This window comes from Dromiciops gliroides, chromosome 5 (genome assembly GCF_019393635.1).
Source record: "Dromiciops gliroides isolate mDroGli1 chromosome 5, mDroGli1.pri, whole genome shotgun sequence".
NCBI lineage: Eukaryota > Metazoa > Chordata > Mammalia > Microbiotheria > Microbiotheriidae > Dromiciops > Dromiciops gliroides.
In genome coordinates this window covers 292,926,217-292,940,403 of record NC_057865.1, presented here as the reverse complement: position 1 = coordinate 292,940,403, position 14,187 = coordinate 292,926,217, and the positions used below count along the sequence as shown (strand labels likewise).

The 14,187-nt window shown below is 48.0% G+C and overlaps 1 protein-coding gene across 1 annotated transcript in view; it reads right to left on the bottom strand.

The window, feature by feature from the left end:
• The window catches only part of MEI1 (meiotic double-stranded break formation protein 1), a 69,036-nt gene extending 61,930 nt beyond the window's left edge, over positions 1 to 7,106 (bottom strand). Inside the window, exons 1-3 of the mRNA XM_043967779.1 lie at positions 6,939 to 7,106; positions 4,022 to 4,145; positions 538 to 588 (exon numbers count right to left, since the gene is read on the bottom strand). Coding sequence (XP_043823714.1) covers positions 538 to 588; positions 4,022 to 4,145; positions 6,939 to 7,106 — 343 coding nt within the window. The remainder of the gene's footprint in view (positions 1 to 537; positions 589 to 4,021; positions 4,146 to 6,938) is intronic.
• Positions 7,107 to 14,187: the final 7,081 nt, after the last annotated feature.

Sequence of the window (14,187 nt, the reverse complement as noted above, 5' to 3'; positions counted from 1 at the left end):
ACTGATGCAAAGTAAACAGAGAAAACAATATACACAAGGGCCCCCAACATGTGAACAGAAAGAACAAAAATTCTAAATGGAGCCTTGCATAAGGACCCAGCTTGGCCCTGGGGATGAGAAAATGCTCCTTCCTCCCTCCTTTGCGGAGGTGGTGGGTTACGGGTGCAGATCACTGCGTACGCTGCCTGACTCGGGGGCTCTGTTGGTTAGTTTGCTTTCTTTTTCTTATGACTTGATATGAAGGCTGGCTTGCCGAGGGAAGGGGCACAAGTGGAAATGTTAAGACAAAGCATGTCAATAAAAATCAAAATGTGTTTGGAACAATAGCAAAGAGCCCTTGCAGAGGCCCAAGGGCCTCTTGGACCAAAGCCTTCCAGCTCCCATCCTAACAGGAGACGAGTGCTCTCAGCAGAATCCCAGCAAGGGCTTTTGTGCCTCTGCTCCACCTTGCCTCTTGACTGTGTTCCATGGGAGGAGGGAGGCAGTGCTGAATAGCTTGGACGCAGGCAAATGTGGAGGAGCAAGCAGGCTGCCTACCTTCCATGCAGAGCTCCAGCATGCTGCCATCATCTATGCTGCGCAGGAGCCCTGGGGCAAGAACAAACAGCAAGGACACATTGGGAAGGGCCCAAATAGGTCAGATAAAGAAGGCTCCCTAGCCGGGTGACCCTGGGCAAGTCACTACCCCTCTGTACCCCAGTTTCCTCAGCCAATGAATGAAGGGGAATCCAGTCTTGATGGCCTCCAAATCTATAATCCTGTGTTCAACGCATCCAAAACATAAACCGTCACCTCCCCCTAAACCTGTCCTTTGGCCAAAGTTCCCTATTTCTGTTGGTGGCACCATCCCCCCCCCCAGTTGGTCAATCAACATTTAAGCAGCCGCTTATATGTCGGTCACACTAAGGTCCATGACACCTGTCATTCAATCAACAAGCACCTGTTAAGCATTTACTACATTCTAAGCACTGTGCCAGAGACTGGGGACACAGACAAAAGCAGAACAATCCCTGCCTTCCAGCCTCCAAACTAATGGGGGAGACAAGGCATGTACAGACAGCCACGTACAGACAATCAATCCAGAAAGCCAGGAGCAAGAGGGGAGGGGGAGAGGGCCCCGGGCCTGTGGGATTAGAGCAGGCTACAGAGATCTTTATGCCCAACATGAGAGTTTGGTAACAAGAGGGAGTGTTTCATGTGGACAGAAAGCTGGCTTTGAGATGAGGAAGGCCTCTAAGGGTCAAAGTCCCCTCGCACCCCTCCTGGCCACGTTGCCCTGGGCAAGTCAGGCTCTAGGTTCCACTAAGACTGTAGAGTGCAGAGGGGGTACCTGCCTGCACTGGTAAATGGGACTTCCTTACCAGCAAGTTCCCTTTATCAATGAGATCCCAGGTCCAGTCCTTAGAGGGAGTCGCTAGAAGTTACTGAGCAGAGTAATGTGATGGGTTAGGTCCCAGCTTTACAATAAGTACTTCAGCAGTGGAGCAGGGGGACTGGGTAGGGAGAGGCTGGAGGTAGGAAGACTGACCCCAGAAGCTGTATGACAGCTCAGGCCTGAAGCAAGGCAGTGCCAGGTAAGGGGGAAGAAGGGGATATGCACAAGGGAGGTGAGCATGGAAACAAGATCCGGCAGCTTAGCGGTGTGTGGAGAGCTGACACTGAAGAGTCACGGGACTGGCAAGATGGCAGTGCCTTGCACAATGACAGAGTGGGGAGGGAAAGTAACTGCTTCTGTTTGGGATAGCTTGAGTTTGACATTCAAGAGGCCATTGGTGATGGAGAGACACTGGATGCCAACTGAACCCATGATAGCAGATGAGACAGTTCCCCACATGAGAGAAAGCAGAGAGAGATGGGAAGAGGCCCTGAGACAAACCCTTGGGGGACGCCATGAATGGATTAGAGATGCAGAAGGAGGCATGCATTTTGGGACATGAACATGCGGGAATCTGTTGTGCCTGACTATGCATATATGTTACAGGAGGGGGGAAAAACCAAAGAAAAGGGCAAGGGATTAGAGACTGTTCAACAATGGGTTGAGATTGGGAAAGCTAGAGAAAGTACCAAGGTGGGAAGTTACTGGAGGTCACAGTGAAGACGAAGGAGAGACAGAATGATAAGGATGATTACAATAAAGGAACTTCAGAGTTCAGGAAGTGGAAGGCTTGGGGGTGATGGCAAAGTCAAGGGCATGACCATGGCCTCTATGGAAAAGAGGCGTAGGCCAGAGGAGCAAAGTGAGCATATTTAAGGGAACTGGAGCTGAGGGTAGGAATGGAAGACTGTGCGGCAGGCCCTCACTTCACTCAGGACAAGGAATGTCCTGGAGGTTGTAGATGACGGTCACTAGGCTCTGGATTGGGTGGTAAATCTGTATAAGGTGAACGTCAAAGAGAAGTTGCTGGGGGCAGCTAGGTGGCAAAGTGGATAGAGCACCGGCCCTGGAGTCAGGAGTACTTGAGTTCAAATCCAGCCTCAGACACTTCACACTTACTAGCTGTGTGACCCTGGGCAAGTCACTTAACCCCTATTGCCCTGAAAAAAAAAACCAACAATAACAAAACAAAACAAAAAACAAAAGAGAAGTTGCTGGGGGCAGCTAGGTGGCAAAGTGGATAGAGCACCGGCCCTGGAGTCAGGAGTACTTGAGTTCAAATCCAGCCTCAGACACTTCACACTTACTAGCTGTGTGACCCTGGGCAAGTCACTTAACCCCTATTGCCCTGAAAAAAAAAACCAACAATAACAAAACAAAACAAAAAACAAAAGAGAAGTTGCTGAGTAATGGCAACTTCTGGGAGTTTAGAAGTGGCCATGGGGACCAAGGAGCCGGTTCCCCACGCCGGCCAGTGAACTGAAGAGAAGGAGAAGGTGCAGCCAGGCCCAGAAAGGAAAGCCAGGCAAACAGTGTCATCGAAGGGAGCCAGGCCTCACTGAGTGACACAACATGGAAGGAGAGAGGAAAGGAAAGATTAGAGTGAGAAGTTCTAAGTAATCTCCAAGAGTGCAAGGATAGAATCACAAACAAAGGCCGTGTAAAACACTTTCCAAAAATAACAACAATCCATCCTCCACGGGGCTGTTTTCATCTGCCCTCCCCTCGATCCACATGCCCACCACCTTCTTGGTGAGGCTACCTAAGAGCCCGACCAGGCTCCCTCCTCCAATCTTTCCCCGTCCCAATCCATCTTCCACAGAGTTGTCAAAATCCTATTCCTAAGGTTAGACTTGACCTACCTCAGAAATCTTCAGTTGTTCCCTCTTGCCTCTCAGATAAAGTATCAATTCCTCAGTCTGGCACAAAAATCCATCCCTACTCTGCCCCCCCAGATCTCTCCAGTCTTATCACATCACTCCCTTTCACCCCAAGTAGTGCTTTTTTTTGTTGTTTGCTTGTTTGTTTTTCAAGTGCTGACTGTTTATTGAACTCTCCCCGCCCTCTCCAGCCCTCAAGCATTGGCATAAGCCATGCCTGTGACTGGGACATCCTCCTCTCTCCTCATCTCTGCCTCTCCCAGTAAGGCTCAATCCAATCCTGTCTCCTCAAGGAATCCTCTCTGGTCCCTCCAATCATGAGCCATCTCTCCCTCCTCAGAGCACTTCAGATTCACCTGCAGCTGTGCAGGTGGCATCCAGCAGGAGGGGAGCTCCTGCACCTCGTGGAGTGCCTTGCATACATTGGGTGCTTCATAAACGCTTGCATAACAGCCACTCAGTAGCAGACACTAATATTACATTTGTTGGCTGGGATGGAATTCATTACCTGCCAATCACAGTCAGCCTTTCTGGTGTCTGTCTTAACATTCTCCAACTTGACCTCCCCAGAGGAGAGGGTCATCGCATGGCAGATAGACATTTCTCTGGGCCCTCTCCCTCTTCTAAGCCCCCTCTCCTTCCACCCAATCCAGTTGTCAGTGGGCTCTGACACCAGTTCTCTCTGCGGTCTCCAGGCACACCTCCCCAAGGAGCCCGCTGGGTCAGACACTCCCGAAGGCCCCTTGGGAGGCCCGCTCTTGCTCACCAAAAAGGATGCCTATGAGGTGGGTGCAGACCGTCTTGTTCTGAGCCAAGAGCTGCGTGACCGATGTACCGTGCCTCAGGAGGGCATCACGGAAGCAGGACAACATATGCTTCTTGCGCACCAGCTTGAGGGGGAAAAAGAGAACAGTGCTCCATTAGCCAGGAAGCAAGGGCCACACCTCAAACAGCTCTTCTCATCTCCTCCCAATTTCACTCTCACATCATGAGAGGGCATGGAGTGGGCAGTAGGATTCCTCAGGCCTGCCTCGTGACCAACACTTAATCAAGTTGGGTAAGCCTTTGCACATGGTACACAGGAACGGTGGGTCTGGGACTGGGAACTCCAGAGGCAGAAACTCCCTCCACTGACACAAATAATCACGTCAGAGAGTTGTATAGGAGGAGAACAGGTCAAGTGACTTATCCATGATCGAGTATGTGGAATATGCCAGGGGCAAAACTTGAACCCAGGACTTCCCAACTCCAAGGCTAACCTGCCTACTTCAGCCCACTGTCTCTTGTTGCTATCTGCAAACATTTGCCTTACAAATACTAAGTGCTTAATAAATGTCCGTGGGATTGGATCAAATCCAGCACTTTGCACCTTGGCTTAACAGAAACTTGTTGGTGATTTCAGGTCTGCTCCATGGGAATATTGGGGTTACATACAAGAAACCGTCTTACCTAAGCCTGAAACGTCAGAACCACCATTTTAAAGGGTTCCCCTTTTTCCACTGGGCATCTTCCATACAACTAGTGTGACAAGGAGATGGCACAGTAGGTATACAGAGAAGTAGACCAGGTCTGGAATCACAAGATGACCTGATTCAAACGCCAGCTTTGCCCTCATCTACTACGTGAAACTGGGGGAGTCATATTACACACACCCCCCCTCCCCGGTTTGTCTACTCCTCAGAAAGTGACTGGATTAGAGCAGACCCCCTTCCTGTATCCTAGACGCTCAGTCTGGTGAAGCCCAGGGACCCTTCTCAGACTCATGTTTTGAAATGCATAAAATATATAATATTACAAGGGAAACCAAAGGTTGGTAAATATTAAAATGTCACTTTTTCCATCCAAGTTCACTGAAATCGATCTAGAATCCCTTGTCTAAGTTGTGGTATATGAATACAATGGAATACTATTGTGCTGTAAGAAATGAGGAGCAGGAAGAGTTCAGAGAAACCTGGAGGGTCTTACGTGAGCTGATGATGAGTGAGATGAGCAGAACCAGAAGAACATTGTACACAGTATCATCAACATTGAGTGTTGACCTACTGTGATGGACTATATTCTTCTCACCAATGCAATGGTACAGAAGAGTTCCAGGGAACTCATGATAGAAGAGGATCTCCAAATCCAAGAAAAAAAAAAGAAAGAAAGAACTGTGGAGTATAGATGCTGATTGAACCATATTATTTCTTTTGTTTTGGGTGCTGTTGTTTTTTTTTTTCTATTTTGAGGTTTTGCATCACTGCTCTGATTCTTTCTCTTGTAACAGGATTAATGCAGAAATAGGATTAATGTTATTATGTGTATATATATGTGTGTGTATATATATATATATCTATATGTATATGTATACAGATATATAGATATAACCTGTATCAGATTACCTGCTGTCTAGGGGAGGGGGGAGGGAGGGGAGGGAGGGAGAAAAATCTGAAATTGTAAAGCATGTATAAACAAAAGTTGAGAACTATCTTTACATGTAACGGAAAAAATAAAATATCTCATAAAAAAAAAAAGAATCCCTTGTCTAGTTTTTCTCTGACATCCTAATACTAAATCACATGAGCCAATGGAAGCCTCCAAGAAAAGTAGACACAACGCAATCCTGAAGCAAACATGACAACTGACTAAATGAATGAGTGGAACAGCAGTAACACCTTGTGGTGAAAAGTGTAAAAGCCTCCAGGAGAGAGAAACCCAGATGACTTCATAAACTCACAGGTACAGTCAACCAAGGGCAGCCTGGAGCCAGGAAGGCCTGAGTTCAAATCCAACCTCAGACACTTATTACCTGTGTGACCCTAAACAAGCCACTTCACCCTGTCTGCCTCAGGTTCCTCATCTTTAAAATGAGCTAGAGAAGGAAATGGCCAAGCAGTCTGTTATCTCTGCCAAACCCCAAATGGGATTTGGAGTTGGACACCACTGAACAACAGTCCGCCCAAATAGGAGTCTATTGGCTGCTGAACCCATCAATTAATGGGAAGAGGTATCTGGGAACTAAATCACAGAAGCTCAAGACAGTCTAAGGGTTAGGATTCCTTTTTTCTTTGCAGAGCTTTCTCATAAACCCTCTTCCCCTTCCTGTCATTCACCCCCGTTTCATCTCTGGGATTGAACGAATTATGAGACCAGACTTTGGCGAGGGGGCGGGGAGAGACTAAGAAAGGGGAAAGGGATCCAGGAATTGACTGAGTATGGAAGGGGGATCGGGGTCTGGACGAAAGTAGACGTCGTTTTATCCAGAGGGGATCCAGGTTCAGTGAGGGAGCCCTGGGTTCCAACCCACCTCGCCGCTTCCTAGGAGCCGCCCCTGAGCCCCTGACCCACCGTGAGCCTGTGTCCACACCTGTAAAATGGGGACAATATCAATAACACCTGGGTCCTTTTGCTCAAAAAGTGTAACTGTGTGTGTACGTGTGTGCGCACGCAGACACGTATGGTATGTAGATCGATAGAAAAAGCGATAATTGCCGGAAGCCGAGAAACGTCAACTCTGAGCATTGAAAAGGGAAGCCGGTTAGGAGAAGGGAGGGCGGGACTTGTGGCGCAGGCGCAGTGACTCGGCAGGAGCTCCCGACGCGATGGGGGGGAAGGGGGAGGGGAGCGCAGGCGCCGTGAAACACAGAAGGCAAAGGCTTCGGGGAGGTGCCGAAGCCGCGGGCGCAGGCGCAGTAGAAGCACACCGAGACGCCGCTCGTGGGCTGCAGCAGCTCCAGGGCACAGGCTAGGCAGAGACGCGGCGGTCGGGGCAGCAGCCAGCGCGGGTCGTGCCGGAAATGGGCCCGCTCGTAGAGCACCAACGCCGTTCCCGTTGCCTCCTCGGCCCGTCTGAGCTCGGGCCTCGCCTCCATCCTTGCGTCACTCCGAGCCCTGGAACCAGCCCTTCCTCAAGCACGCGGCGAACTGGCTCTGAGCGGGCCAAGATGAGGCTCTGAGAAGTGCGCCTGCTCGCGCCAGAGCGTCGTGGTCACGTGAAGACTGGCCTGGCGAGCCATGTGGGGAGGCCGTCAACAAACTTAAGCACGCCCTGGGTTGCCGGTCCTCAGAGCGCCGCTGATTAGAATCACAGGCTTAGAAAGAACTTTAAGGGGCAGATTGTTCCCCGTGTACACGGTCATTCAACAAGCTTTCATTGAGCCCAAATAAATGAAAGAGCTAAAGCGCCTTCCTGTACCCCAGGGGATACAAACTGCAGAACCAGGACACCCTTGCCCAGGGGGTTCTCGTTCCATGGGGGGAGGGGAGGGAGGACCCATAAAGGTGTCAGTTCCGGGCCCACGGGAAGAGCCCTCTTTGTCTTTAAGGTACAATAGCAAAGTGGATGGTGATGCCTCTTTAGCCTTCAAGGCAATCACATCGTATTGATGTGGGATGGAATTTAGGGTCAAATTGATCGTGAGTCATCCCCAAAGAATTCAAGACTCAGTGACTCCGTTTCCCAAGTTTTGTTGCAATGCTGTGGGTGACCACAGGGAGAGAACCAGAATATTGGAAAGGTATCTCTCAAATAAGGAAAGAAAAAAGTTATGTTTCTAGTATGGATAAATTAATGATTATCAGTCTCATTATAATAATCTCCACCTAGGGGTGTTTCAGGGGAGGGCTTATCCTAATTTGGAGTTCCTGGGGTCCTAAGCCAACCCCGAGGCAGGTACCTCTTATAATGGAGGTGTGTTTTGGGGGTTTACATGTCTTCAGGTGAATCTGGGGACAGATTTGGCCTTTTCTGCACATGTCTCTGATTCCCATGGCTAGTTTCAAAACAATCATTTTTCTTTAGAATTTCCATAGGTTGTCATTTAGTCTAAGGTCATCATGGCCTCTCTCCCTCTATTCCCATTATGGGCACTGATTTCTGTGTGTAAGAGAACCTGGCATAAGTTATCCATTAACTGGGGTCTGACTCCCTTTTGGAGCTAATATCTGAATTAAAGCTTGGGTCTGTTTTCTCACTTCCCCGGCATCTTGGCGGCAGGTCTCTGGCTGAGGGTCCTCCAGCACCACAGGCAGGAAGATGGTGGCAGCAAAGAAGACAAAAATGTTGCTGAAGTCCATCAACTGGAGGCTCCAGCTGGTGATGAAAAGCGGCAAATCCGTGCTAGGCTACAGACCCTGAAAATGATCAGGCAAGGCAAAGCCAACAACTGCCCAGCCTTGAGGAAATCAGAGATTGAATATTACACTATGTTGGCCAAAACTGGTCTGCATCACTACAGTGGCAACAACATTGAATTGGGTGCAGAATGTGGGAAGTACTGCAGAGTTTGTACACTGGCTATCACTGATCCAGGTGATAGCATTAGAAGCATGCCAGAACAGACCAGTGAAAAGTAAACTATACAGAAGTATTCTTTAATAAACTGGCCAAAGCTTGTTTAAAAACAAAAAGCTTGGGTCTTAGGTTTTTCTATTAACCCTTTTTTACCTTCTACCTCAGTATTGTATGGGGCAAACTGCCTCAGTTTACCCAAATAACTTGAGGAGACCACCAAGTCAAGCAGAGACAGATTTATTACATTCCCATGGGAATGGGCAAACTCAATGCCTGAGCCAAGCTAGCTAATACATGCCTTGACCTTTTATAGGGGAAGTCCCCATGCACACTAGGACGAGCTCACAATCTAACATCCAATCCTGTCTCACCCAGGGTGCGTGTTTAGCTGGTGATCAATGTATGGAGACATGCATATGTGTTCCAGGAACAAGGGGGAAAAGGGGAGGGGGAACAAGGTCAAACCAAAGGAAGAGGAAATAGGGGAGTGACAGTCAAATGTTTCAGATCTCACAGTTCCCACTGACTCCCCTCTCCCGGCCCCTGTCTCTAAAGATATTCAACCTGAATAACAGGAAGAGTCACTCAGGTGCTTCAGCATTGTTCTGTAGTGTGTTAATTCTAGAAGGATGACAGGGTTAAAATTTATCTTCAGCTATGTTGGGAAGAAAAGAATAATCCATTGTTGGGACCCCAGGGCCAAGGGGATTCTGCTCTGAGAAAAAGAGACATGTCACTTAACATCTGGTCTCAACTTAATTGCTGCATCCTGTGCCGAGCCCGGTCCTTTCTTCTTGAGTCCCGAGTATTGAATTGGTGGGCAAACTCCCTGACCCACTCAACAGGGACTGGGGTTCTGACACATGATGGATTGCAGACAAAACTAATATGTAGCTGACAAGTGGGGAGACTGAGCAGAAGTAAAAATACTGTTAATTGGCAATAAAACTTAAAGCAGACAGTGAGAATTTGACAAGCAATAAACTTTTAAACTAACTATACTGGGGCAGGGCTGGGTACCTTCCAGACCCCATCCTCAGAGTTTAATCTGACTCAAATCCATAATCATCTCATACAGTATCACTTTCTGATTTTGAACCCTATGACAGTGCCAAGCACTTTAGTGCTGAAAACAAAAGCTTCTGTTGTTAGAAACTCCACTAAGTGCTCTCATCGTGTTGCTTGAAACTCAAAGAATCCAAGCAGGCAGCAGAGGATGGGTGAAGGCTTCTGAGAGAAAAGACCCTTGTTGGACTTTTCTCAGAGCCCTGGGGACAGAGAGTGAGTCTAGTTTCAAGCCCCACGATTTTCTTGCCCACCCCCCCACCCCTGACCCCCAACCTCTCAGCAGGAGGCCACCAGCACACAGGGCTCTGAGGAGTTGAGGCCCTGGCCCTTAGGCCCTGGCAGGGCCTGAAACACGGCCTGCTCTTTGTGGGAGCTGAGCTGAGCTGGGAGTTCACCTTGAGGTGCCCAAGGTGATTCCTATGTGACCCTGGTGTTCAAACCCCGACCTAAGTTTTGTTTCTTGAAAAGTTATGTATGGGGGCAGCTAGGTGGCACAGTGGATAGAGCACTGGCGTTGGAGTCCGGAGGACCTGAATTCAAATCGAACCTCAGACACTTGACACTTACTAGCTGTGTGGCCCTAGGCAAGTCACTTAACCCCAATTGCCTCACTAAAAAAAAAAAAAGTTATGTATGTTTATGTATGTTGACACAGTCCTATTCTAGTGAGGAATGGACATTACTGCCCAGAATAAGGTTAAGGCCTAGTGTTGCAATCTGATTGGTTGACTACTACAATCTGGTTGGTTGTTAATGGGAGAAGTCTGATTGGTTGTTACAATTATCACCTATTGGAGGTTGGTAAAATATTGGTTGTTCCTGTAATGCTGTATGTAATGTGATTGGTCGAGAGGGACCCTTGGTGGGTATAAATAACAGGGCAGGCCCTTATTTCAGTGTGCTTTCTGGCATATTCAGAAGAGTGCTTATTGGAAATGGAGCTGACACCTGGAATAGTGTTGCTAACACTTGCAGCTTAAAGAATCCAAATGGGCAACAGAATGTGGGTGAAGATATCTTTGAAGATGGGCACCAGTCTGAATGTGCCAAAGAGTGCACTGAAGGGAGGTCCCACACCCTGACTCTATACTTGCTAAGCATCCCCCTCAACCAGTCACATAACAGTATTGCAATCCACACAGCATTACACAAACAAGCAATCCCAGAATATTTTACCAACTTACCCTGTGGCAAAAACAAGATTTTCCCATTAATCAACTAATCGGTGCAGTGTTAATACACATCACCGTATGTAACTTCTCAAGAAACAAAATGTAAGTCGGGGTTTGAATATCAAGGTCACATGGGCACCTCAAGGTAAACTTCCACCTTGAAACCAAACTTACTCTCCGTCTTTAAAGCTCTGAGAAGAATCGAAATAGGATCTTTTCTCTCAGGGCCTAGCTTCAAAGGTACCTCAAGGTAAACTCCCAGCTCAGCTTGGCTCTGCTCCGCTCCCACAAAGTACAGGCCCCATTCTAGGCCCTGCTCAGGCCTAAGTCCCAGGGTCTTGGCGCCTCAGAACTCTGTGGGTCAGGCAGCCCCACCCCCCCAAGGGAAAATCAGAAAATAAAGTTTTGGGGCTTAGAACCAAACTCACTCTCTGTCTTTAGAGCTCTGAGAAGAGCCTAAATATATATAGTCTTTTCTCTCAGTGCCTAGCTACAAAGATGAAGAAAGATGCTTTCACCCACTTGCTGCCTGCTTGGATTCTTGGAGTTGTAAACTGCTAGCAATACTTGAGCTGTATAACACCATTTGAGTTGCTAATCGGACTTCCAACTCTTTTCTTCATCTTCATAAAAATACAATCTTCTAAATGGGGCAGAGAATACACTGAAGTTCCCATACCCCTATTTTTTTTCAGAGCAATGAGGGCTAAATGACTTGCCCAGGGTCACACAGCTAGTGCCAAGTGTCTGAGGCTGAATTTGAACTCAGGTCCTTCTAAATCCAGGACCTGTACTTTATCTCCTGTACCACCTACCTGCCCCCCACTATTTATGCCCACCAAGAGTCCCTCTTGACCAATCACATTACAGCTTTGATTTACATATAGCATTACAGAAACAACCAATCATAGCATATAGTACCAACCTCTCAATATGGTAACTGTAAGGACCAATCAGATTGTATCAGTCGACCAATCAGACTGCCCCATTAACAACCAATCAGATTGTGATACCAGGCCTTAACCTTATTCTGGGCAAGAATATCCATTCCTCACTAGGACAATGCTGTGTTAACACACATAAACATACATAATTAGTCACATTGGGGTCACATGGGATGGCCTTGGGCTCCTCAAGGTGAACTCCCAGCTCAGCTCAGCTCCCACAAAGCCCAGGTCCCATTCCAGGCTCTGCTTGGGCCTAAATCCCAGGACTGAGACTCCTCAGAGCCCTGTGTGCTGGGCTGCCCCCTGCTGGGAAGCTTGGGCAATGAAGTGGTGGGGCTTAAAACTAGACTCAATCTGTCTCTAGGGCTCTGAGAAGAGTCCAAATAGGGTCTTTTCTCTCACTGTCAATCAACAAACATTTATTAGCCGCCTACTATATGCTAAGTGCTGCAGATGCAAAAAGAGGCAAAGGATAGCCCTCAAGGAACTCCCAGTCTAAGGGGGGGGGGGTTGGCAATATGCAGACAGCTAACACACAGGTTAAGATGGAGCTAACACAGCAAAGACAGTAGCCATAGGGGATGGGAAAAGGCTTCTTACAGAACGGGGGAGTTTAGCTGAGAGTTGGAAAATGGTCAGAGAAGCCTGGAGGAAAAGCATGACAGAGATGGGGGGCTACCAGAGAAAATGCCCAGAGCCAGTGATGGAGGGTCTAGTTTAAGGGACAGACAGGAGCCCAGTGTCACTGGCTCAACAAGTATGTGTCAGGGATCAAGATGTGACAGGACTAGGGGCAGCTTGGTGGCGCAGTGGATAGAGCACTGGCCCTGGAGTCAGGAGGACCTGAGTTCAAATCCGGCCCCAGACACTTAACACTTACTAGCTGTGTGACCCTGGGCAAGTCACTTAACCCCAATTGCCTCACTAAAAAAAAAAAAGAATCATTTGAGTGATTAAATGGAGGAGAGATTGGAGTGAGGAGAGATGTATCAGGCAGACACCCCCCTCCCCCAACAGCTTTTAAAATAATCCAGGCCTGGGCAGCTAGGTGGCACAGTGGATAAAGCACTGGCCCTGGATTCAGGAGGACTTGAGTTCAAATCCAGTCTCAGACACTTGACACTTACTAGCTATGTGACCCTGGACAAGTCACTTAACCCTCATTGCCCCCCACACAAAAAAAATTATAATAATCCAGGTCTTTGGGATGATGGCCTTAATTTGGTGATGGCCATATGAGTGGACAGGAGAGGAGACATAGGACAGAAGTTGTGGTTCAAGAAGCTCTGCAACAATATCCGCAAAATGAATGGATGAGAAGCTTTTATTAAAAGCCCCTGCCCTCATGCTGCTTAGATTTTTTATTTTTCTAAACTTACACCTCAAACCTTTGTTTCCATTTGTGTCACATCCGTCATTTGACATGGAGGTAGTTTATATTCTTTTTTTTTTTTTTTAAGTGAGACAATTGGGGTTAAGTGACTTGCCCACAGTCACACAGGGTAGTTTATATTCTAAAGGCCAGTGGCCAGGGGTCAACGTTTCAGTCTGGGAAGTCACAGGGATTAATGTCAGTCAGTCAACAAGCATTTATTAGTAGCTTACTCTGTGACAGGCACTGTGCTAAATGCTGGAGATACAAAGAGGGGCCAAAAAAAGTCCCCATTCAAATTCAAAGCCCAGGAATTCAAATTCTAATGAGGGAGACAACAGGCAAAATATTAATAATAATAATAATAATATACATCTACTGTGTGAATGGAATGTAATCTCAGAGGGAACCCACTAACAATGGAAGTGGGAGGGGAAAGAATAGGGAAAACCTGGTGCAGAAAGTGGGATCAAGCTGATTCTTGAGGAAAGCCAGGATTCAGAGAGGAACAAGAGCCTTCTAGGCATGAGGAAACACAGAGAAAAGACCTAGAGCCAGGAGATGGAGTGCATATATGCCAGGAACAGCCAAAAAGACAGTTTTGCTGGATCATAGACTGTGGAGGGGAGAAAAGTGTAAGACTAAGGTAGGAAGGGGCCAGGTGACCCTTTTGGGGTATCTTGCCAAAGATCCTGGAGTGGTTTGCCATTTCATTCTCCATCTCATTCGCCATCTCATCTGACAGATGAGGAAATTGAGGCAAACAGGGTGGAGTGACTTGCCCAGGGTCACACAACTAATAAATGTCTGAGGCCAATTGGAACTCAACAAGATTGAGAGAAAAGACCACATTTGGACTCTTCTCAGAGCCCTAAAGGCAGAGAGTGAGTCTGATTTCAGGCCCTACATCTTTGTTGCCCAAACCTCCCAGCAGGGGGCCGCTCGGCACAGGAGGCTCTGAGGTGCTGAGCCTCCTGGGCCTTAGGCCCGAGCAAGGCCTGAAGAGGGACCTAGGTTTTATGAGAGTCGGGCTGGGCTGGGAGTTCACCTTGAGGAGCCCGAAGTGATCCCCACGTGACTCGGAGCTCAAGCCCCGACTTG